General features: G+C 40.3%; 2 protein-coding genes across 6 annotated transcripts in view; one reads left to right on the top strand and one right to left on the bottom strand.

Annotated features, from left to right (window-relative positions):
• SERGEF (secretion regulating guanine nucleotide exchange factor) overlaps positions 1 to 24,458 on the top strand; it is a 144,137-nt gene that overhangs the window by 112,996 nt on the left and 6,683 nt on the right. The window lies entirely within an intron of this gene.
• The window catches only part of KCNC1 (potassium voltage-gated channel subfamily C member 1), a 124,702-nt gene continuing 121,989 nt past the window's right edge, over positions 21,746 to 24,458 (bottom strand). For all 3 annotated transcript variants that reach the window (XM_071558866.1, XM_071558863.1, XM_071558869.1), the window contains one exon: positions 21,746 to 24,021. In XM_071558866.1, the coding sequence (XP_071414967.1) occupies positions 23,840 to 24,021 (182 nt within the window). In that variant the 3' untranslated portion in view covers positions 21,746 to 23,839. The remainder of the gene's footprint in view (positions 24,022 to 24,458) is intronic.

Raw genomic sequence — 24,458 nt, forward strand, 5'->3', positions numbered from 1 at the left:
GTTTGCAAACTTTAAGTAGGCCAAACAATGTCATGTTCCCAGTGTGGAAGACCATTCATTCTATACTCAGTTTGTACTTCAAATATTCATTATTGTGTTGCATCTCCAGTGTGGTAACAGTCAAAGTTCTGACCTCTCACATGCTTTTGATCTTTGAACTGGAGCTGTAGCACACTTTCAAATGCCTAGCTTATAGGTTCCTGTGCAATTTTCATGAAGAATCCTGTCAACATGTTCAGGGCACTGCACATGAGTTAGGAGCAACCAGCCAGTACTAACAGTTTTGTTTGGGAGCACTACAGATGCCACTCAAGAGTCAGAACAGACAAATACCTTACTTACAAACAGGAACCAATCCCTCCACTATGCAATCAGCATGATCAAATGGAATAGTTACTGCCAACAGCAATTAAAAAACAGATGATGAAGATTAAACACGGCATTGCCTTTCACTCTCTCCTGCAAGTGTATGGAGGAGAAAGGAGGGGGAGATGAGAATAGCCTTCAGGTCAGCTGAAATAAGCAACATGTATTTGAATTGAGAAATCTCAATGTCTGAGATACAGCTCTGAATGATAATAATGAAATATCCCAAATTAACGCTTGCAGAGCATTAACAGTGAGTGTCTGCTTGGTAATTGCACTCAGTCTCGCCAAGTGAACCTAAATATTTCAGCTTTATCACTTCATTTTCCAACCAATCTTGATCTGAAACTTAGCAGCATTTCTTACTCTTACACACAGCCTCTTGGGACATTCATGGCCACAGTATATTGATCAGCACCATTTGATTGGGACTTGCCTTTTCTCCCTTGTTGTACTGCATCTTCTTGGACAGCTTCCATCATGTTCATACAGCAAGTTAATGGGCCAAGAACCCAGTGCAAGCTCCTAGAGGAACCTTTAAGCTTTTTTTAGATCTCAAGTCATTACCTAAAATGACAGAATGTCACTGTATCTCCAAGACCAAATATGCCTCTTTAATTGAAGATAATGTCTTTGATTGGATGAGAGTAACAAGAAAACAAAATAATAATAGCACTGACATTACGAGTAGCTCCCTATTTACAAGCTGCATTTGGCTTGCTTTATTCTTTCATCAGGTCGTTGTTGCAAGAAGAGTTTATCAGTTCTGGGGATCCCTCAGTTTTTGGTTACAAGAGTTAGTATTGGGCAATGAAGATACTTGATTTCAGAGGGCAGGAGGGGCCTGCCATAAAGCTGTAAGCCTTTAATGAGTCTCACAAAGAATAACTTAATACTTTTGTAAATGCTTACTTGATCCTGGCTGTATCTAATTCCAAATGCAACTTAGGCATTTGTTTGTGTACTGTCTTTCATTCTCACATGGGGGTCAACACATGTTGTAGCTCTGCATGCACATAGAGATCACTGAACCATCACACCTCCTCACAGAGATGGACTTATTTATTAAGCATTTGTAGCATCCTGCATTGTAGTTCCCTTTCCTATGTTTAGTTATGGTATTTCTGTTTTCAAAGATGCTGGTGAAGATAGGGGTTTGTCCTTCTATTTTATAAATTGTGTGTTTTCCACTCCCAGTGTGGCTTGCTTACTAGTATGATAAACCTGGAGGAAAACAGCTTTCCTTCTTTACTGTTTCTTTAAATTTCATGGGCGAGTGTAATTGGTGTATTTAATGGTAAGGTAATATTTTACATGGCCCATAAAGTGAGCACATTCATGATTTTAATCTCCCTTTTCTGGTTTTCATTTTGGAATTATACTTGTTTTTGCAAACCCTTAGTTGCCAGATTTGGTTGCAGGTTTGTATAAAAGTTAAGTGCACTTCTTTGGGTACTTCAGTGTGAAGTCTAACTTTTTCTAGCTTAGATTCAAACCAGTTTGTACCAAGGCAAAAATATGTCCCTTGTTACCTTGCCCACTGTCTGTGGGTCTCATTATGGTGCTGTGTGTATGTACAGCTGTGAGTAGATAAGATATTTGGAGTATGGCAGAATTACTTTTTGTCTACATTCAAGGATCAAATTTTCCACTTGAAGTCATCTTTATATGTAAAGAAATACTTACATTCCTTAATATCAGAAGGCAAAGTGAGACTTGTCTAAAATGAGAATAAGGAAGCTAGAAAACAAGATCGACAAAAGGATCAATGAGTATGGAGGTCACAGAAGCCAGATCTTAGTTTTGTAAAGGTTTTTCTGTACTGCAAAAAAAAGGAAAAGCAGGGGCATGATTGGTTTTGTTCAATCTCTTAAAAAGAGACTTCTTTTTTGATAACTGATTCTGACACACATTGAAAGTGAAACTCACTGTCTCAAGCTCATGGTAGAACAAAGGCCAACAGAAGTAATTACTAAATTCATGTGATTCAAGTATTGGAGAAATCACCAAAGTTAGCAAGGCCAGTAGATATAATTGCCTGCAAAGGTTATAGGTTCATTTACTTCTCTGATTGGAAAGGTGGAATTCAATTTAGAGTGATGCAGGATGTGACCTTGTAAAACTCTTAGTGCAGATTACTAATAGGCATGTGAGGGTATGGGGTCTTCCCTGCTCTGCTCAGACAGAAAGCAGACCATGAACAGCCCATCTGCCTCTGCCTGTAAGAGTGGAATCAAAGTTCAGCATGTTGGTTGCAAAACATAGGTGTTCAGGTAGAAATCAGCCTGCCAGGAAAAGGGCAGTATGGTTGTGTGTTTCCACACCTTACCATAATATTTTATGATAATCACTTCGGCTAAATTGTTCAGATATAAAGGACAGATCTCTGATTTTAATGGATATGGGCAGAAAACAAATGGGAACGGTGATGAGGGAGTATGGAAATCCTTTCTCCTCCTGCATGCTGGCTGCTGAGAGGGCAGCGTGAGACCTGGGAGTGGGAGTGTGTTGTGGTGTGGAGTTCAGGGTCAATGAGCAGATTGTGTTACTTTTTCAGCCAGCCTTGATTGTGTGCTCTCTCCAGAGCAGTGCTACTTAGAGGTGGGACATAGGAATGTGGCCCAGGCTTCCACTGCAAGGCAGGGAAAAATGTGTTCCCATCCGGTCTTGTTACCTGCTGTGCAGCATAAAGGTCACAGGGCAGAGCTCATGTTTCAGATGCTGTCTAATGAGTAGGCAAGGCAGGAAAGCTGTCCTGGTATGCCCCATACCAGGGTTTTAAAAGCGGTCAGGATGAAGTATAGGATGACAAAAGAGATGCCCAAACACTGTCAGTGCCTTTCCTTCCTGTGTTTTTGTCTCTTTATTTCCTTTTCTTCTTTTTTTCTCTTTCTTTTTTCCCTTCTCCCCCCCCCCCCCCCTTTTTTTGTGGAAGTCCTCAGAGTTCAGGTTTGTGCTCCAGAATCCCATAGAGGATCCCAGCTGTTGGTAAGGTGGGTGAAGTTGCAGGACCAGGACATCTAGTGTCTCTCACTGTTCTGATGCTGAGATGTTGGTATCAGCATTTAGTAGAGTCCTCTCTATGCCCTTACAGCTATAATTCCTGGATTTCAGGTTTTATTTGTGCTGGCCATGTTAAATTTCCCTTGCCCTTGAAGAAACAAGTAATTTCTGAAATGCCTAGCCATTTGTTTTTTTTATTTCTTCTTTGGAAAGGTTATCATTGTCCACTAGCTCTCTCAAGTAGCTGCTGGCCTGTATGCCTTGGCACCTTGCTAGATTGCTGTAAATTTTTTACAAGACAGCCACTGTTTTCAGTGAGCCAGAAAAGTGTAAATAACTATGCAAACAGCAGGACTTTTCAAAGATTCTCTGCTAAACTCTAACTTGACAGGTTGGGGTTTTTTTCTCCTACCATCAATTTTATCTTTTGTATTTTGCTTGTCTGCTTTGAAATGTTTTTTTGAGACCCTCCCATTTCTCCCTTAAAAATCTGATTCACCTGCACAACCCTAAAAGAGGAAACACCTGAGCTATAATTGCCTGTATTTAAAAATATGGTTGCTTGTCAAATTCAACCAACCCTTCTCTGGTATTTTTCCTTTCCTTCCCCTGTCTCTTCAGATTTGCTATCATCAAGAGTTTTTAAAATATATTCACATTTCAGGCTTAAATATAAACTTAGATTAGCTGCCATTTAATTAAGATAATATCATCAGAATAATTAACTTCCTAAGATGGAACAACTAAGCCCTTGTGATTTACAGCCTGTGCCTTGTGATTTTTTTTTTGTTCTGTGCTGGATACCCGGGTGGAGGTGACAGCCTTGAGAGGGCACACTGCAAAATGCCATGTCTGGGCAGAGTGAGACCACCGGCCTGGAGCATTGGTGGGAGAGACATGGGGCTGGCTGAGGCTGAAACCTCACAAGGCAGAGGTGAGCATTCTGAAGAGTCTTGCAGACTCTCTTTATCAAGAATATAGTCCAAGATTTGACCACGACTTCAATGTGTAATGAGCTGTGTTCCTTGTGGATGCAGTGCTCTGGCCCAGGAGCACCCAGGGACAGCATCCTCTGACTACCCCATCTGGTGAGGAGAGTGCCCTGCCATGGATGTCCCTGTCCCCTTTGAGCTGTAATACTGTGGATGTAGCAGATGTGGAACTGGCTGTGCACAGGAACTGCTGGCTGCTGACAGCCCCTTCCAGGGCAACTCTGTGGGATTGCCTGCTGCTCTCTGCATTGCAGTCTCACAGCATTTTGTAAGTGGATTGGAGGGGTTAATGTTGTCTTTGTACCTGTTTGGGTGTAGGAGAGTGCTTTAGAACACAGGAATGTGGGCCAGGGTGAACATCTCTTCTCTCTGGTGCAAGAGAATTTTCCATAACTGGGGTAAAACTTGGCTGCATGGGAAACTGTGCTTTTCTGGAGCTACTGTAAGCTCTGAGCTGAAGACTCCTAAATATTGTTATTTTCCACTTTGGTTGTCAGGGAAAAAAAAAAGAAAAAGTGCCATATATTTTAGCTGTGTTGATCCCTAAGCTCCTAAAAAACTCCTCCATTTTGAGTTCAGTAAGGTAACCTACGCAGGAAAAAATCAGAACAACTTTGTATGCATTCCACAGAGATTTGCTCCTGGCAACCTTTGAAACCACTTATTAAAAGAAATATTTCCGTACTTGTAACTAATTGTATAGAGTACAGACTTTGGTTAGGAAATGTGTTTTTATGAGGAGAAGCTGATTCATGCTTTTCTTTCTACTTCATAATCTATGCAGATGAATATTACTCTTACCCTTTCCATGAAGCTCTTTTAGAAATATTTTGTAGTAAGATAAAGTAAGTTTTTTCAAAAGTAATAGTAAATTGAATCAGTAGCTTAAGAATTAATATTTTATTCTTGAATAAAATGATGCATAAGGAAATGAAAAACCAAGACCCATAATAAATACAGTGGTTAAGTACTGGCCAATTGAAAACGTCTGTTTTACATTCAAAATATTCACTCAAATACTTCAGCTGTAGAAGAAATGGTTAGACAGATGGATGTTTAGTGTATGTGAATTGGATTTTTTTTCAGGAGTTCTTGATTTAGCAGATGTACAGATGAAGTCTGTAAGATAATAGTGCTGAGCCAAGGCAAAGTTGCTGAGTACAGTACTCTTCTTTTTTAAAAAAACTTATGACTCATGAGTGAATCTAAACTAGAACTATGTTTAATACTAATATGAAATTCAAACGATGGCTTTCATGGCAGACACTAGAAATATGTCTGTATTTGTAAACCAGGATTTTCTTTCCTCCTTAATGTTATATGGTCGTTCAAACAAAGTAACATTTTGCGGTGAAGGAAACTTCAGAGCAAACAAAATGGGGACACTGGACCACATTTTTATTATCCTTGTACATAATTAACAACTTTCTACATTTACTGTTTGCCACCTCATACCCAGTTCCCACCAGTTCTTCAGTACTCAGTGCCAGTTAGGAGTTTTGTCTTGTGTTTCCAAACCCTCAGCATGTTTTTGTTTTTCCACTGGACAAAAATCTCCCTGCTTAGGTGCTGTGTAAACACTTTACCTCTCTGCACTGCCCTGTCCTCAGCAGCCGGTAGTGGCATCTTACCCTAGGGACACTGACTGCACCAGAGTGGCCTTGTTTGCACTGTCCCTGTCTGTCCAGCTATTTGTAAAGCACTTGGAGCTGAGTACAGACAGTGCTGCTCTGTGTTGTGTTGAGCTGTGTTTGTTCTAGATGACTCTGATGATGCTGCATGCTTGTTCTTTGTAGGAAGAGAGTGGAGGAAGCTAATCTCAGCAGCTAAGCTAAGTGAAGGCCAGGACTAAAACCATAGCTGCTCTGCAGTTTTTCAGTACAGTCCATTCACCCAAAACTTGATGAGCCTCTTAAATAATCCTGATGCATTCTAGAATGTGCTGTGCAGACTCCATCGGTGCCTTTGAGGAGGAGATGAGGTCTGTAATGTTACCAGAGCTCTGCCAATGCAGTCAGCATAATGGCTTTATTGAAGTCATTCAGGTACCTGAGCAGAGCTGTTTCCAAGCAGGTATAGGCAGAATTCAAGGACAGGATATGAGCATATCCTGAGCCCTTGCAAACAGTGACTTGAGCTAGTAACAACTAAAGAATAAGGTTTTTTTGTTTCTTATTAAGGTTACTATTACTGTTATTTTATGTGGGTTTTTTGCAGCAAAAAGCTATGACTCCCCTTGCCCCACTCCTCCCCCAGAGTACTGTAAGAAGAATTTGGAGATAGCAATGCCTCCCTGCAGTCCCTGCAAAAGGCAGCAGTGGATAGGCTTCAGCTATGAGCACCTTGGGCTGTGTTTGTGTCTAATGTATTTGGCATTACCTAAGAGCAAGGCATGTGTAAGTGCCACAGTTTGCTTCACACAGAGGGTTGCTTCTGAGACAGGGAGGTATAATGGGAGGAGAGAGCTTTCCATGAAGATGCTTCCTCAGGCTAAACAAATGCTGTCCTGTGTACTTTCCAGATGAAGCTTAAAATAGAGATAATAAATCGATACATGTTGTTTTGGTTTTGAGCTGGTCTTCAGTCTCCAGATTGCCTTTTAAGTATCTTGTTGCTATGGAGAAAGAACAACTCTCTCCTATGCAGTGGGTGCAGAGAGCAGCACTCCTCACAGCATGGTGCTGTGCTGCCTCTTCATCCTGCAGTTTTTTTTCCCATGGAAGTATGGCTGTTCCTGGTATGCTGCTGTTTGATCTTGTCTGTACTTGTGATTGATTTCCTCCCCCCCTTCTCTCTTGCCCTTTATGAATGCGCTTTCACCATCTCTGATTTTTATCTCTGCCTTTTTTCTCAACAAGGGCTCCCTTCACCTCCAAATGAAAATTAGACTGTTAGAAAAGCCTTATCTTCTCTCTCGCAGATGCTTTCCCTTCTGTATTTGTGGTCAGTGGGAGATACCAGATTTGCAGTAGGTACAGGAAAATATTTTTCTACCAATACATATTTTCTTTTTTTCTTTAAAGTAAATGAGCCTGGACTCTGGTTCTACACATACAGCAGAGACAAAGGGTGTTTCTGGAGATTGCAGTAACATTATACATCTGCTGGTGAGTCCTTAGTGCAAGAAAGAGAATGTATGTCTTGACAGTCAGGCATGTCAAGAGCTGTACATGTTCTGTTGTTCATGTAGCTTTGTTGCGTGTTGTTTCCTTCACCTTGGGCTCAGTGCCCAGGCAGTGCACAGGTTGTCTCTCCAATGATGAGATGATGTCTGTGCTTGGGGGAGTGAGAAGAAAGGCCAAGGCAATGGCAGGGAATACAAATGCACAGCCCCGTGTACCCCACTGTCCTTGGAATATCAAGGGGAAGCAACAGGCTTGCTCAGTGCTGCTATGTCAGAGCCCTGGAGCTGCAGATTAGGATGCATTTATGAGGCTCTGTTACTGAGTGCTTTTGTTTCTGGTCTTTTCCTCCCCTGCTGCTAATTGCAAGACCAGTTAGGAAAATAAGAACGGTATTTTAACTGAAAATACACAAATGAGCAGGGAAAAATTGGAATGAACCAGAGGAAATGCTGTGAAAGCAAATTCATCTCCTTTGCTGGTAGTTGCTTGCTATCTAGAGACTGTTCCAGTTATTTTGAAAGGGCTCAGCTCCCAGTGGGGCTCTGAAGTGAAAAGGCCATTTTTTCAAGGCCATCTGCTGAGCTTCTGGGTGCTGCTCATTTTTGGAGACCTCTGAAATGTAAAAATCTTGTTTTCTACTTATTCATCAATGAGAATGCCATGTGCACACCAGATTGACCCAAATTTTTCTCTTGGTTTCCCTTTAATTTACTGCATTAAATTGAATTTCAGTTTTCTGAATTATCTCTGATCCCCTGCAGTGTGAAGGAAGCCTGCTCATCTCCTGCTGCTGCTCTGAGCTGGTACTACATTGTTAAACTTCCTCTTGCTCAAAGCCAGTCCTGTGTGTGTCTGTCTCCAGCCAGGGAGATGTAATTGTGACGCTTCTCTGTCCCTAATCCTGCAGTGCCCATGGTTGTCTGCCTTCCCTTGGGTTGTCTCATCACCTTTGGATTTGGCAGTCTTTGATTATGTGTCTTTGTGCTCTTCGTGTAGCCCTGAAAGCAGTTTGAAGAACAAGGCAGGATTTACCTTAGTTAGAAGAAGGCAGCAATGTGTGCAGGGCAGGTCAGTGCTTGAGGCAGTGGCAGGTCTTGTGTCGCTGGACTGCTCTCTGGAGAAACATGAGACTGTTCCTGTGGTGGGTTCCACATGGTCTTAGCCCCCTGGTGATCCAGGCCTTGTGTCAGTGTGAAATGCAGTGACTTTCTTGCTGTGGATTCTCAGTTACTAATTATCAGCTTTTGACATTTTCAATGTATTGAATAACAGGATATTGGGAACATGGGGCAGGACAGTGTCTGGTATTCCTGTCAGGATTCCTTTTGATACTGCCTAAAGAGAACTAGTGTTAGCACTGTTCTGATATGACCTTTAGGTCACAGTAGATTGGGGCTGCATGAGGTGTCTGCTACCGTGGTTGTCTTGGGAGCTGAGACCTCAGTGAGCAAAATGTAAAAGTTGGCAGAAAATGTTGGAGGCTTTTCCAGGATTCTCTACATATGTCTCCATGCCAACACTTCTGTTGCTGGGCTACTTTTTTGGGAAACAAGGTTCTTTATACTGAAACAGATTCAGTTATACCTCCATGAGAAGAGTCCTCTACGAGTTTTTTTTCTACAAGGCTGGAAAGGGAGAAGGGAAGAGTAAGACTTCACAGTTCAGCTGTCAAATAGTAGTTGCTAGAAAAGGAACTGCATGCCTAAGAAAATTTTCATTCTGCATTTATGAGCAGATTTAAGTGTTCCAGAACTAGACTTAGAAAAAATGCATATGTATACGTGGAATAAAAATAATTGGTATATTTCTCTAAAAACAGAAATCTGCTTATCTGCTGAAGTGAATTATGCAATGTAAATGCTACATCATCATCTCCGCTGGCAAGATCAACCCAAGCATGAAGCTGGAGGTTGGCAGGACCTCTTGGTCCTGGGAAACAAATTGACACAATAAGATTAAGCCTAAAATCTCACAAATAACACAGATGTAAAGAACTTGTAGGGTTTTTTTAATGGTAAATAAGATGCTATACCAAGGAATAATGTTTCATTATATCCATTTTTTGATTTAAACCTATATGTATATGTTTTGTATATTATGTGCATATGTGGAGGCTACCTCTTTAAGCTTGTTCCTTTTGTTTGAGGTGACAGAAATTTTTGTTACTGTGTTTTGCACTGACAGTCCGAAGTCCTTCTCTGGGACTGAATATATTGTGATCATGTACTGGCAGGTTGGGCATCAGAGATTTTTTTTTCTCTTAGCATCAGAGCTTAAGCAATATGGTCATGAAGGACTCGCTGTGTTGTTTAAACCCTTGGGAATGGCCAGGATGCCAAGGCCAGAGCTTCCCCACACACATTACAGAGGCCAGTTAAGCTGGGGAAAGCAAACCGCATCCCACCATACAGCAGAGTTTTGGATTGTTCCTCCATAGGAGCCCAAGAGACAATCCTTCTGGCCATTCAAAGTGTTTTTCTAGTCCTGTTTAACTGACTTAACCATTAGTCACTGTATTGAATGAAGGGCAAATGACTTATTTTGACAAGACTGTAAGCTTTGTAACCTTTGTTTTGACATTTTTTTTGCTTTCTTTCAACATAAACTCATCCTTGTAAACATAAAAGACATTTGTGGAGTTGCAAGTTTGTAAAACTGCAGTTGTTTAGCAAATTTATACACGGTGAGCTGCAGAAGCTTCATCAGTGGGAAGCCTGATGTAGTTGGGGAAAGGAAAAGAATGAAAAGACCTTGAAGGGCTATCATTTAGTGGTTCTTTGCTAGTACATTTTGAGGCCATAACCTGATGGCTGAGCAAGCTCGGTCCCTCACTCCGTGGTCTCTGTGTCAGCAGGGTGTTTAATATGACAGTGCTTTTTGCGATACGAGCTGCTGACTTCTGGGACTACCAAACAGATGGTGACTACGTGAGAACACATGTAAGTGGCTGACACTGTGGATCTTTTTTTCCCCAGTCGTCGCACTGTTCAGGATGCAGTATTTAAGACTGGAATCAGCATAAAGGTTCTTTCACTAAGAAAGAAAGGAAAAACAACCACCCCCAAACCAAACCCAAACACTTTGTGACCTTGTGGTTCTGATGCCCTGAGCTAGAGAGAGCTTGTCAAATCTCCATTTGACAGGTCTGTCAAATTTTAGAGAAGGCAAAAATAGCACTGCAGAGTAAATTTCATGGGTGGAGTTAAGTGGTATGGTGCTATTGCAAAACTCAAGCAGTAAATAAATGTGAATCTGTGTAAAAAGATTACTTTGAGCATAAAAATGAGGACCAAGGGGCCCAATGGATATAAATAAAGCAATTTACTATTTTTTACATCTTCCACTAAGGACAAAGGAAATGACAATATAGTGTCTCCTCAGGGTGGCTTGAAAGCTGCACCATATTGTTGGATTCCTCTTTGGCAATTCTTTCTTACTCAAGTGACTGAAATCTGTCAAATTCCAATAGACAGAAACAGAACCTGATTTCACAGTGTGTTGTCGACCTTTTTCTGAGATGGATCTCAGAATAGATCAGCCTTCTGACGTTTGTTCTTATATCAGCATATCTACAGCTTGTGGAAATTTAAATATTAAAATATAATGTCTGAATCATAGCAACCTTTCAGTGTCCAATGAGAAAGCCAATCTGCCTCATTCACGTGGTACATCTTACTCCGTCTGCAGAAATTAGCTTCATATCTGCTTTTTAAATTAAAAAAGAAAGTTGAAAACCCAATCCTTTTTGAAAATTACACAATCTGGGACTGGGCTAGTGCATAGGATTTTTTTGCAGAGTCACGTTATGTTTCTCAGCAAAGAATGAGGATTGTTGTCTGGAGAGAAGTGCTAGTGGAGCAAATGTAAGATCTTTCAAGTTTGGAAAAATGGGAAATCTGGTTGAGATGAGCAAACTTGTTAAGCTGCCTCAGTCCAGCAGTCTCTCTGCATGCTGTGCCTGGTGCAAACTGTAACACAGCAGTGCAGAAATTTCAGGGCACAGGAATAGTGTAGTGGTAAGCTCTTATGCACAGGGCAGATGATTCCAGAGGTTACGACTAAATTATTCCATATGCTGAGGCTGTTTTTTGCCTGAGATCCATGAATCTTCTGATCAATAAGTTGGGTTTAAAATACAGATGTGGAAAAAAGAGTAGTATACCACACACTAGCTTTTAGGCAGTAAAAATCATGTGAATTATCTGAAGTATCATGACTAAAAGAAAGCCTCCCTGAGGAGGGGAGGCTGGGGCACTGTAGTCCAAACGTCACTGTGTCATTCTCCATTTTCCATATGCTGTTTATCTCCTGAGTTTTCTGCTGAAAGCCAGGGCTAATGCTGTTGCCTCTGAAGCATATATTTTGTGATTCCTTACTGTGCCTGATGCTCACGAGAGAGATGCCTGCATGGAAGGACATTTGGAAATAGTTTGGTAGCCAGTGCAGATGCCCAGGCAGCAGCCAAGCTCTTAAAAAGGAACAGGAATGAAACACTGTCCTATTGACCTTCTGAGCCAAGGGGAACTGTGTTGCTGAAGGGATAAAGGAAGATCTTTATTTAGCAGACTACTCAGAGATTTGGTTGTAAATTGTCCTGCTGATAAAACTAGATAATGATTGTTTTTAGATTATTTTTGTGTGGTTGGAAAAGGAATAGTATGCATGTACTTTGTGTGAGGCTTTCCAGACAGTGTGTGACTGTCCTGACCTGCTGTCCCTGGTATGTCTTCTAAGAGAAGGAGGTTAAATAATGCTGGTGTTGTATGACAGGAGTTTTGTAATGTAAGCAAAGATCATCTGTTTAGCTGTAAGCAAATAAATCTTTTAAAATATCATAGTGGATACCTTAGGGGAAGAAAAAATATAGCTACTGCGTAATGCCTACACAGTGGGATCCTGGTTTGGAGGAGGGCTGTGCCTGCAATTATTATGTCTTCATATTAATTGCAAAGTCAGGAAAAGGAAATGGGAGTGTTGTTGGAGGAAATCAGTGTATTTCAAGCTTATTTTAAAAATAACTGACACCTTAAAAATCTTGGTAGAGTTGATCGGGAGATTAGTGTCAGGGTTTTTCTAGAAAACTTCAATCCTAAATATAGCAGTGGAAAGAGGGGCTGACATATTCTTGAAAGTGCTGGTGTGTTCTGGGAGCAGTGTGGAAAATCACCCCTACTCTATACCTTTGAAGCTGAAACCAGATAAGTACGTCCTCTTTAGAGGACGTATTGTTCCTGTTGTCACTTATATCTCTTCTGACATTGGCACTTCCAATATTCTAGTTCAAGATCTCAATGTAGTAAAGATTCATGATTGGTAGATGTGGGATTTGGTTTCCTTCCTGTCTAAATGGACCACTGAAGTCCTCCTCTCAGGAATATTGAAACAGAGAAATATCATATACATTAACGGAAATTAATCAAAATTTTAAGTTTATCATTTATAATGTGTGACTGCTGTCCTGGCTTCAGCTGGGACAGTCGGTTTTCTTCCTAGTAGTTGGTACAGTGCTGTGTTTTGGATTTTGGATGAGAATAATATTGATAACACACTGATGATGTAGTTGTTGTGAGTAGGCTGGGGGTGGGCACAAGGAGCTGGGAGGGGACACAGCCAGGACAGCTGACCCGAACTGGCCAGAAGGATATTCCAGACTATATGGCATCGTGCGGAACAAAAAACTTGGGAGGGAGCTGCTGCTGCTCAGGGACTGGCTGGGCTTCAGTTGGTGGGTGCTCAGCAGTTGCATTGTTAATCACTTGTTTTTGTGTATTCCTTTATCATTATTATTTTTCCTTCCATTTCTGTCCTATTGAACCGTCCGTTTCTCAACCTGGGAATTTTACCTTTACCAATGCACTCTCCCATCCCACTGGGGGGCAGTGAGGGAATGGCTCTGTGGTGTTTTGCTGCCTGCCGAGTTAAACCACAAGTGCCTTAAAAAAGAGTGTCCCTGTTTGTTCATAGTATGGATTTCTTGTCTTTTCAGCTTTGCTTTACTGTTTTGTGATCCAAAATACAAAACTTGTTAACCGTTTATTACCATACTCTGATACTCTTACCATTGTACTTAGTTATTTGTAGAGGGTAAGGTAATATATTGGTAATAGCATCCACCAAGTCTTGCTTATTGATTTCCCAGTGTTACAACAAATAAGTGTACTGACATAGTTAACTGTACAGATAACTAATGACTGTGTTTGGAGTGAGATTCACTGCTATGATAATAGTGAAACGAGAGGAGTTTTGCCAGCAAATAACTCGGCCTGTTTTGTCTTTGGTGTCTGGAAATGCATTTTTACTTTGTGAGCCCCAGTGTTTTGAAAGATCTGTCTGCAGGTATGTCATGGTAAGATGAGAACTGTAATTTCTAGGAAATGGCAGATGTTTAGGGGATCTGGTGAGTGATTACACCAATACTGGCCTAATTGTCGCATTCTCAATGGGCATATCCCTGGCTGATGGCCTTAAGCCAGTAATAGCTGAAGGCTTGATTTGTTGAGATGGTATGGTTTTTTTGAAGGGACAGTATGGCACATCAATTAATAAATTAAAAAGCACATTCCTACATGCACAAAATTTTTAAAGCTAGTATCTGTTGTGGAATAATAATTTTAAGTAGCTGAACTGGAAAAGTGCATGTTGACATTCTGTTTGTGCATAAATTCATTCTTAATGTTGTAGGGCGTAGTTGGATGCAAGGAACATTAAAAGAGCTTGACAGTGTTTGAACCAAGATTCTGGTGTCCAACAGGAGGTGAAATTCATTTTGCTGTAATATTTGATTAAAATTTTATTAGCGGACTTTAAAAATATTGATGGGGCAGCTCTTAAGGGATGAGCAACCTAAACATGTGCCTTCCTGTTTCCATAGCAACACATCATTTTCATCCTTTCCAGGCAGCCTAGATTGCATTGTGTACTGCAAGAGTATTAGATTCAGAAGAGCTATATTGACAGCTGAGTAGTTTTCCCTAATCCCTGCTATTAAAAATTTTTATTTTGCATGATGATTAGAATAAAAAAAAAGTGATTGTGATTATTGTGCCTTCTTAGAGAAATAAGTTATGGCAGCAGGGCTGAAAATGAGAAATAACTGGCAACAGGGGTAAAGTATTTTGGTCTGATTCCTTGACTGCAGAACTGGCAATTCCTGTGACCATGCAAGTCCATTTTGTCAATAAGGTCAAGGGTTTTGCAGGTATTGTTCTGAGTCTGGTGGTAATTGTTAAAATCTTTGGAAATTTTTTGATTCATATTGTCTTAGCTGTTGGAGAGAATCGAAGTAATGTATTAAAGGTTAAGGCTATAAATGGTGGCCATTAGCAAGGATCAATTTTCCAGCACTATGGATCATGGCCTTAGAAGCACATTTAGAGGTGGCATTTTCAAGCTCAACATAAGTGATTTGGTAACTTTCCAGGATACTTGAGGCCACTTTAGACTGCAGCATATTCATATTTTTCTCTGAGCTTGAATCTGTTTTACTGGATTTGGAATGTCAAACTTATCTATCAAGTCATAGAATTCAAGCACTGGGACAGAGCTTCTCAGTGTCATTTTCACAGTTCTCAGCTGCTGTGAACATGGGAAAATCCTTTTCAAAGTGTATCCTTTGGATATTCTTTAGAAAGATGCATCTTTCGTCTTGTCTGCAAGAGATGAATAATTCAGTATATCCCTATGCAAATGTTTGTTACTCTCTAAGAAAAAATGTGTGCACCTTATTCTTTTCATTTATGTAGTTTTCCAATGATGAATCTTTGTCAAATACAGCAATGTGCTACAGTGTTTTCTGAGTGAATTGCACGTGTATGTTCTGTTTTGGCATTGTGGAGGCTTAAATTACTATTTAAACTGAGTTTTAAAATGCTATTTTAATGTTACCACTATACAGTAAAAGAAGCACATTACCATGGGGAAGTATTTAAGCAATGTATAAAAATGCAGATCACCACAATACTTTCCTTTGGCCTTTAGGATGTTAAATTTTCTGTTTCTCTATTTGTATAAATTTTTCCAGTGAGGTGATGTGAGGCATGTCAGTAAAAATCAAGAGCTTTCACAGTAGTTGTCGCTATAGTTACAGGGTGCAGCTCTGAGCCTCCTGCACAGAAAGTAAACCACCTGCAATCCCCTCAAATCCCTAATTGGCAGAGAAAGATTGAAAGAGACACTACTGCTGTGCAGGTACAGAGAAAATTCTCTGTTGCACCAATATCCTTGCAGCTAATGCTGTCTTCATGCAAAGGTCTGCAGAAATGCTGTATGGATGAGGACAGCATGGAAAAAGCACAAAAAATATCTTTTTATGGGAGAAAAGGTGCTGGACACAGAAAATGGAAGATAAGAAATACATACCAAAATGAATTAAAAGTAATCTTGGTTCGTAGATTATCTTTGCTTCAGGAAAAGAGGGACTCAGTTCCCTTTTAAAGCCCTCTGAGTTGCAGCCCTCTGTGGAGGCACAAATGTCACTCTCACAGAATGCTGCTGTTCTCCTGACTCTGGAATTCAGTGTTTAACTTAATCCTCAGGGTCTGTACAGCACAAACGGTGAAATCAACGCTGACTCAGGCTTTTTGTCTCGACAGATCTCATATGCATTCAGGAGCCCTAAAATGGCTTTTAGCATGGCTTCTGTGTACTGAACCTACTTATCTGAATTCGGCTTTCACTATGTATTCTTTTCTGTTCTCTTTTCTGTATGGCCATTAATTTAAGGATTTCATATGAATTACTGCTGTAAACTGTAGAATTTTAAAAACTTCCCTGGGAAAGACAAATGTTCCTGGTCTGTAGATGGGGAATCAAAAGCACTGAGGAGCATTTTCCTATGTAATCACTCTGTAAAGCAGGCCTTTACCTTCATGATTCCATTCCTTGAGTTTTTTAATGACTGAATAAAGTGGTATGGGTTTATTTCACACCAGTCACCATGTGAGAAAGGACAGTTAAGAAAGTGCATGATGTCTTATCCTATGACAAATTTGAATGTTCATTTTTCAAGTATATTCTAAATACATAGAGGAACCAAGATTCTAGGGCCCAATAACACCTTCACTGCTGAGTTTTTATTCACTTTTTTCTTCAGTTCCAGATTAACAAAGCAGTTTGAATCTAATCCCATGGATGATTAAATAAAACAGAGATTTTTAGAGTTTTTTCATTATTTGTTTTCACTACATAACACCCATGGGCTTGAGGCAAGGTCAGACCATGTAGCAGAGGAGGTGGTGAAAGATGACCCCTGGCCTAAAGACATAACAATATAAAATAGTGAAAGTAGTCAAAATGAGGTGGGAAAATATAGAAAGAGCAGTCAGTGAGTTGCCTTTAGTCAGTAATGCAGGCAGCACTCAGAGGTTTAGTCCCCTGCTGTCTGCTGCTTCTTGTGATGGTTTCTGCCATTTGTCAGAGGGAAGGTCTGACCAGATCCCTTCAGAGCTCAGGAAGGAGGATTATATTTTTGCTTTGTGCAGGGTAATTCTTCCTCTATAATGAAAATTTAGAGTCACATGGCTGAAAGGAGCAAAGCCTTAGTAACAGAAACCGATAGCTGGAAATGAAGGAATTAGTCATGACTGAGAGTTTTGCTTTCAGCTGCAGTCAGTCTGTTTTCCTCATGGCTTCTTTTCTTGTTTCAAGGATAAGCAACTGGTCCCCTTGCCATTCCCATCAAGGCTTGCCTTCTCTTCATAAATCCTGTTAAGACCTTTCCTGATTACCAGTTGGAGAAGCAGCTTTGAATCAACCCATGTAGTCAGCCTGGTTACCTAATCACATTGCCAGCTAAGTAATTTTTGCACCTCCTGAGGCTCGGGTCAAGCTGGTGTATGCTGACATGAGGCTGAACCTGACTTACATTGCCTTGCAGATGAAAAGTTGTGGTCAGTATCGCGTTAGTCAAATGAAATCCTCACAAACAGAATTATGCTTTGGGATGAATACAATGTTGTCATTGTTTAATTGTCCCCTAGAGATACAAAAAAATTTCACAGTTGCAAAAGTGTCCAAAAAGCATCTCTTGCAGAGAGAGTAAGAGGTATTTCTGCCTGCAAGAGCTTTGGGAGCCTTTCTAAAGCAAATTAAACCTCCCAGCCAAACCAAAAAACCCACAACACCTAATCTACAGAAAAAAGGGAATTAAATAAAGTGGTGTGGGGACTATAGACTAATTCATTAGAAGCATCTCCTAAGAAATTTCCAAAAAGGATAATCTTTCATGCTGAATGTAAACAGTTCCAGGAACAACCTTTCAGCAAGACACATTGGCTAGGAGAGAAGGTGTTGAAAATCAGAGCAATTGAAATTATTTGAGCCATATTTCAACCCAGTGATTAAAAATATTCTAAACAATAGCTACTACTTAGACATAAAAATAATTTCTATTTCCTAAGAAATTACTCAAGTGTAAAGTTTTTCCTGCATAGTAATAGGCATTCTCATGCAGAAATCGGTAACAAACTTAATCCGTCAGGTAACTGAATAAACTTACTAAGTCCCTTTCCTGTATATTTGTATGAACTGGATACCAAAGATGCAGTAAAACTGTGAAGATAGAACATGGTGCTTACTGAAGTGGCACCTAATGCAGAGCTCATCATCTTGCTCTAGAAGGTTTTGTTGACTGCACAACATTTTGAGTTGTCTGTGCACAGAAGACATTTTGGAAGATTAGTTTACATCAGTATGTTCAAAATTGTTTAAAGTTTGGGGGGGGGTAATTAAAATGTTGGTGTGTTTCTGTTTTTTTGCCTGTGAAGTATTTGATTTTTCAGAAGGCTCACTGTCTTCTGACAAGTTTCTAAAGGAGGTTGGGCTGCACTGGGGCAAGGTCCATCTGCTTTAACTTAAAACTCTGTCTGAGCCAGTCAGGTACCTGTTGGCAGCGGAGAGGAAGCAATGGATAAAAGTGTGGTCAAAAGATTCTTTTGACTTCAGGTATTTGCCTTGGATGTGATGAACCGCACTCTGAAAATGCCTGTCGGTCACTTGAATATGAAATGATTTAGGTTCCTCTGTGAAGGATGGCTGTGTGCATGCATATGTACGTGTGTGAGGAGTTCCAGCAGAGACTTAACTCTCTCCAGCAAGAGCTAAGGTGCTGGCTACTCCATCTACCTCTGTTTGCCTCTGCAAGATCTATAGTTGTATGCAGGATACATGTTTTCTGTAGTACACGTCTGTATGTCTGTGTAGGGCTCTTATTTAGGGAATTGTAACATTTTTAAGGCTATGAATGAGTTGAGAACATAAATCACTTCTGCAAACTTGATTGGACAATTAAAATTCTTATTTTTGCTTTGTCTGTTCCTGAGTAGATTTAAGAAGTGTTCAGAATCAATACAATGGCATTTCAGTTCACTCATGAATAGAGACAGTTGTCTTAGTAAGTGTGCTTGAAGAATAAAGGTCTCTTGGCTTTACTGTACAGGAAATATTTGCATGATTGGTATTCAGCAGGCTTTAAGTTATCACTAAACCAGAGAAAAACCCTTTAAAAGTTATTTAAGAAATCGTCTCAACATTGTCTGACTTTGTGATCTTCATATTTGGTTGGTTTCCTTTCCAGTGGTGTAAAGAATAAATTCAGCTTCTCTCATAATCATATTGCAGGTTAGTGAGAACTACTTTGTATAGTGTTCATCTCTTTGTGTGTTACATAGTTAGCCTGTGGACATACATGCATGACATGTACTGCTTTTCTCACTGCATACTGAAGCTTGCTGCTTTACTGGAAGTTTGAGCTGATTTGGTTTTAGTCTTTTACATTGTTTTCTCAGTAATACTGTCCGTAACTTAAAAGCTTTTTACGCTATTACTTTTTCTTCAGAATAATGATAAATGTTTGTCATAGGGCCAAATGTGGCCTTAGATTTTAGGTGATTCTTTTCTCCTAGGTTGCTTTCTGTAGCTCTTCCTGCTCTGTATTTAGTCTAGTGCCAACTATAAAATGGAAGAAACTGGCTTTCTGTATGGACACCCAAAAGAACAGTGAGGTCAATGCATGGAAACCCCATATTTCCAGTATTTCTGCTTCCTCCAAAGTGACGAGAACAAAACTCTTGAATTCTTAATTTGGACAGATATTCTTTCAGAGATAGAGATGGTTTTTTTGCCTTCTTTATTCCGAAGAATACTTTGTTATCCCAGGTCTCTGGCAGATATAGTCCTTCCAAAATGGTGTCAGATATTCCTGTCTTCCTTCCAGCTAGTTTCCTCTTCTCCCTGAGGTTATGCAGAGGATCAGATGGGATAGTGCCAAGCGACATCTCAGGGACCCAGCTTGCATTGTCCATTCTGGTCTCTGACCTTCTGGAGCTGGCATGGTGCCTCTGAATCCCTCTGCCCATCAGCTGTTCTTCTGTCACTGTGCCAAAGAGATTTTATTTTCCAACCTCAGATCTCTGCACCTGATGTATGAATGCTGTTTTCACTATAGCTCTCCTCTACTTCAGGAGCTAACCCAAAATCAGAATTTAGGTGCATCTTATACTGATGTAGGCAAAGTGGTGAGATGTCCCCAAAATGTACCTAGCTTGAACCTTACATGGCAGAGATGTTGTTTGCCTTTCATAATCAGAACAACTCAAATGGTATCACTTGGCACCCAGTGGCATCCTGAATTCTGCCAGCATCTCTTTCCTAGTCTTGTGCACTTCTAGGGAAGATTGGGCAAGAGTACTGTGAAAAGTAAGTATATAAACACCTGACCCACAGAGAAGGCTGAAGGTAGAAACGTGAAGAAGCTGTGTTGCAGCAGTGTTACTTCCCGGTGAACTGTCCTGGCTTTGTAAAAGATGTTTGCATACCTGTGTGTACTCAGTGCTACTCGAGGGCTGGAGTCTTTCTAGCCTTGTGTATTTCTTGAAATGCTCAGGTTTTGCCAGGTTGGTACTGAAATTCAACAGCTTTTTTTTTTCATCAACAGTTATGGGTTTGTGATTAAACAGTTCAGTGAATAAAAGTAAAGGAGAAGAGAGTAAAATTTGTCTGTACAGATATAAAAAGGTAAAAATCAGCAAGCTGGACCTTACATGTTGCCTGGAATCTCTGTTCTGCACCAGAAGGGAAGTATGTCAAAAACTATTTCTAGAAAACTAGCCTTTGCTTTTGGCAGATAGTGATTGCAGAAGTAGTCCTTTGCTTAATATCAACAAGCAATTCCTCCAAACCTCACTCAACAGTCATGTATGATTTTGAACTGATGTTTGGAGAAACAGATCCAATCCTGCCTTATAGGAACTTCTTGTGAAGCTGTCTGCTCTGATTCTCTTCCTGACCATTTTCAAGTCTTATGGATTAAAGCCTATTCTGGCACTGTTTCTTTTATAGCCAGTATTGACCATTTGCTTACTTTTTCCAGAACACTTAGTAAAATATAAAAACTTGCTCTGAAAGTACAGTTAAAAGAACAGAGTTGTTATTCCTATAATCCTGGTCTTCCTAGCTATGGTTAGCTGGGAAGGGAAATAAAATTTGTGGATCCTACCTGGTACACGTTGCTTGGCTCATTACTTTGAGTAAGTTTCTTGACAGGATGATATGGCTAAAGTCCCTGATCTTTTCCATACTCTTAAGAAATAGGAAGAGCTAGATCACTTGGGTTCTGCTTTACAGAAATCAGAGAAATGGCTTAGCCATGTAGATAGGACTGAGGGTGCAGTTCCTGGGGTTAATACTTCACAGTTTGTTTGGGGTTTTGTTGTGGGGGGTTTGGGGTGTTTTTTGTTTGGGTTGTTTTTTTTTTTTAATTTATTTTTCTTCAGTATTCAGCTACTGTTTCACTTGTGATTGAAAAGTCACACCAGCCCAGCTCTGCACAGCCAACCTCAGGTAAAAGCACTGTTTCATCGGCCCTTCTGAGCAAATGTGCCTTGCCTTTGGTGCACACATTTGAAGCAAACCTCCTTAAGGTTTGTGTTTGAAGTCTGAATCATGAGATTTTTTTCCCTTGCTTTCATCTTTTGTCACTGCTATGTCAACTATATCTCTAATTTCTTCTTTGAAAGGGATTCAGTAGTTCACAGAACTATGTTCTATGAGATAGAGGAGAATGGTGGCTCTAAGTGGCATCAGTGTTAACACAGGGATGTAACCAAGGTGTTCTCTTTTTACTCTTTTCCTAGCTGCTTAAATGACCCAACACTTGGTGTATCTTAGTAGGTCTATACTTAGCCCATTTTAGACTCCAAACAGTGGGGAATATAGGAGTCCCTGTAACCAAAGGCACAAACAGAGACAGACAGACAAGGCACATGACCTATAGGAGTTTTATTAGATGTGCACTTGCACTACAGTACAGTGTGGTATAGGCACACTTGAACCAGATACAAGTGGGTTAACTCAAGTACAACAGTTGCAGCACAGAGGAAACTTGCAATCCACAAATCTTGCCCAGAAAGGAGGGTAAGTTCATCCTGAACTCTCTTGGACTACAGCTATGCTATAGGTTTTATCAAGCTAGGTATTTTAAAGCTCTTGGGCACACATGTCCTACAGTGCTGTCACTGTTACAACTGCACTGTGACACTTGCAGGGGAGCCATCATCCGAGCCATTCTGATATGCTAAGATTACAACTTGGAACTTTGCAAAATAAGGCATCCTAATAATGTCACTGTTGAGCTGCAACTACTTTTGTTCTGTGGCAACGTTTGCGTAGCTGTGAGAAAGTCTGCTGTTCAATCAGTAAGGTGTAAACTGAGAAACTCAGTGACCACTTATTTCCTTGATTTTTCTGCTTGCATTTCTAACACTTTAGCTTATGGCTGCTGGAATTCATCTCAGATTACTTAAGCATGGGAGGGAAAAAGCTCTCACTTGTTTAATATCAATAAGTAGTTTTTTTAGACTTCACTCAACAGTAATGCACATTCATATCATGTGTCTTGAAACCTGACCAAAATGCAGCCTTGCAATTGCTAAGGGACAATGAAAAGGGGAAAATTTCAAACTAAAGCCCATTTAAACACAAAGCTATTTTACATAACATGACCATGTGGAAGGTTTACACATTTCAGTTCTTGGTTCTGAGTTATAGAATTGTATTCTGCAGAAAAGGACACCTTCAAAGATAAACCCCAGAATGCTCACTTTTGTTCAGTGCAAACAGCCCTTCTGGGGAAGAGAATAGCAGTCAGATAAGAAATTGTAGGTAAACGTGACCATATGGAATATCCTTTTAGCTTCTGTTATATCATAAGTATTTTTTGTAACCTGTCAAGGACTGACAGTCATCTATAGCCTGGTCTGTGTGATTGCTTTAAAGCTCGTTCTTCTAAATAGGCTGGTTCTACAAAGGGTTGCCTTATAGAATCATAGAATCAATTGGGTTGGAAAAGACCTCCGAGATCATAAAGTCCAACCCTTGGTCCAACTCCAGTCCATTTACTAGATCATGGCACTCAGTGCCATGTCCAATCTGCATTTAAAAATCTCCAGGGATGGTGAATACACCACCTCTCTGGGCAGGCCATTCCAATGCCTGATTACTCTCTCTGTAAACATGAAACATGTTAAGCACCAAAGCATTTCCAAAGTAGCCTTTCCCAACCTAGCTGTTCTTTCTCGAGGAGAGAGTTCCTTCCTGAAAGCTCAGTGGGGTCTCTTGTTTCTGACTTCAGACGGCGAAGTAGGAAGAAGTGCCATTTCACCTGCATGCTGCTGCTCATCTTGCTGACTGTACTTTGTCCTGCTCTATGGTTTGTTTACTGCTTTGAAAGCTACATGTAGTACTGGAATGCAGTTTGAGGGGGTTCTCCTGTTTCTGCATTTCCTAGGTTTGTGCTGAGGATGGCCATCAGTTCCAGGTCTTGGATGTAACATTGTAGGTAGGTGAATCACAGTTGTCCCCTCCTTTTCTTTGTATAATCATTTACGTCAGTTTAAAGTGCATGTAAATTCAAAATAATAATGCTTTAATACCCAGAATACATGGGCACAAAGGGCAGTGGCACCATGGGGTTCCATGGGACACTTGAAGAACTTGCAGTGTTCTAGATGTGCCCTGACATACTGCTTTGCGTGGATGACCCCATACTAAGTACTTAGTATAAGGTGTTTTCTGTATGTTCCATTTCATGTCATACAGGGGATCATGAGACTGCAGTCTCTGGCTCTGTGATGAGATCGTGATTGTCTAGTTCTGATCACACAAAGTTAAAGCACTGTCACACATTTAATGCCTTGTAACAGTGAGAGGCAGGGATGTAAGTTCTGAATGAATGTCACTCTCTGCCATGCCTGATATTCTGATGGGACAGACATCAGTTCCACATTCACAGCCTCAAGACTAATCCCTCCATGAACTAATTTGTCGGGAGTTTTTGTCCTGTACTTAAGCAAGCAGAATTTAAAGATTTTCTTGTCTTCTACAGGTGTAAAAAAAAGCATCTTTAATGCTTAATCCTCTCTGCACTGCAGCTGCTTCATGTATGATATAATCCTCATGTATTGTCAGTGGACCAGTTACGTTCAGTCTTGCACAAAGTCGTGAGCCCAGGTTTTGTTCTGTGTTGAGCTGGAGATGCTTTCCTGTTGGGAAGGAATTGACATATTTGAGTAAAATCAAAAGTAAAACCTTGTGCAGCCCCTGTGAGCATTATACATAGTACTGTTTGTGTTTTGCCGTGGAAACAGAAATGTGAACAGATAATTCTTGCAGTACATTTCTCTCCTTGCTACCTACACATGGCAAAGAACCATCTCCATCCTACAGGGCTTCAGTTTCAGCACAGAAACTATAAAAGGTGCAGTGGCCCAAGAAATCTCTAGTTGCAAGTCTCATTTTTAAATCATAGGGTATAGTTTTGTAAATTTCTTCCTTGGTTTTTGGCTTCAAAATGACAATGCATAACTGAGAAGGAAAAAATAAAATCCATCATAAACTAGCCTGAGAGGTAACCTAAACTGTAGCTTAGTTGATATAATGTGGAATGGTACTTTCAAAGGAATATATATTAATTTGTGCA

This window comes from Pithys albifrons, chromosome 6 (genome assembly GCF_047495875.1).
Source record: "Pithys albifrons albifrons isolate INPA30051 chromosome 6, PitAlb_v1, whole genome shotgun sequence".
Lineage (NCBI taxonomy): Eukaryota > Metazoa > Chordata > Aves > Passeriformes > Thamnophilidae > Pithys > Pithys albifrons.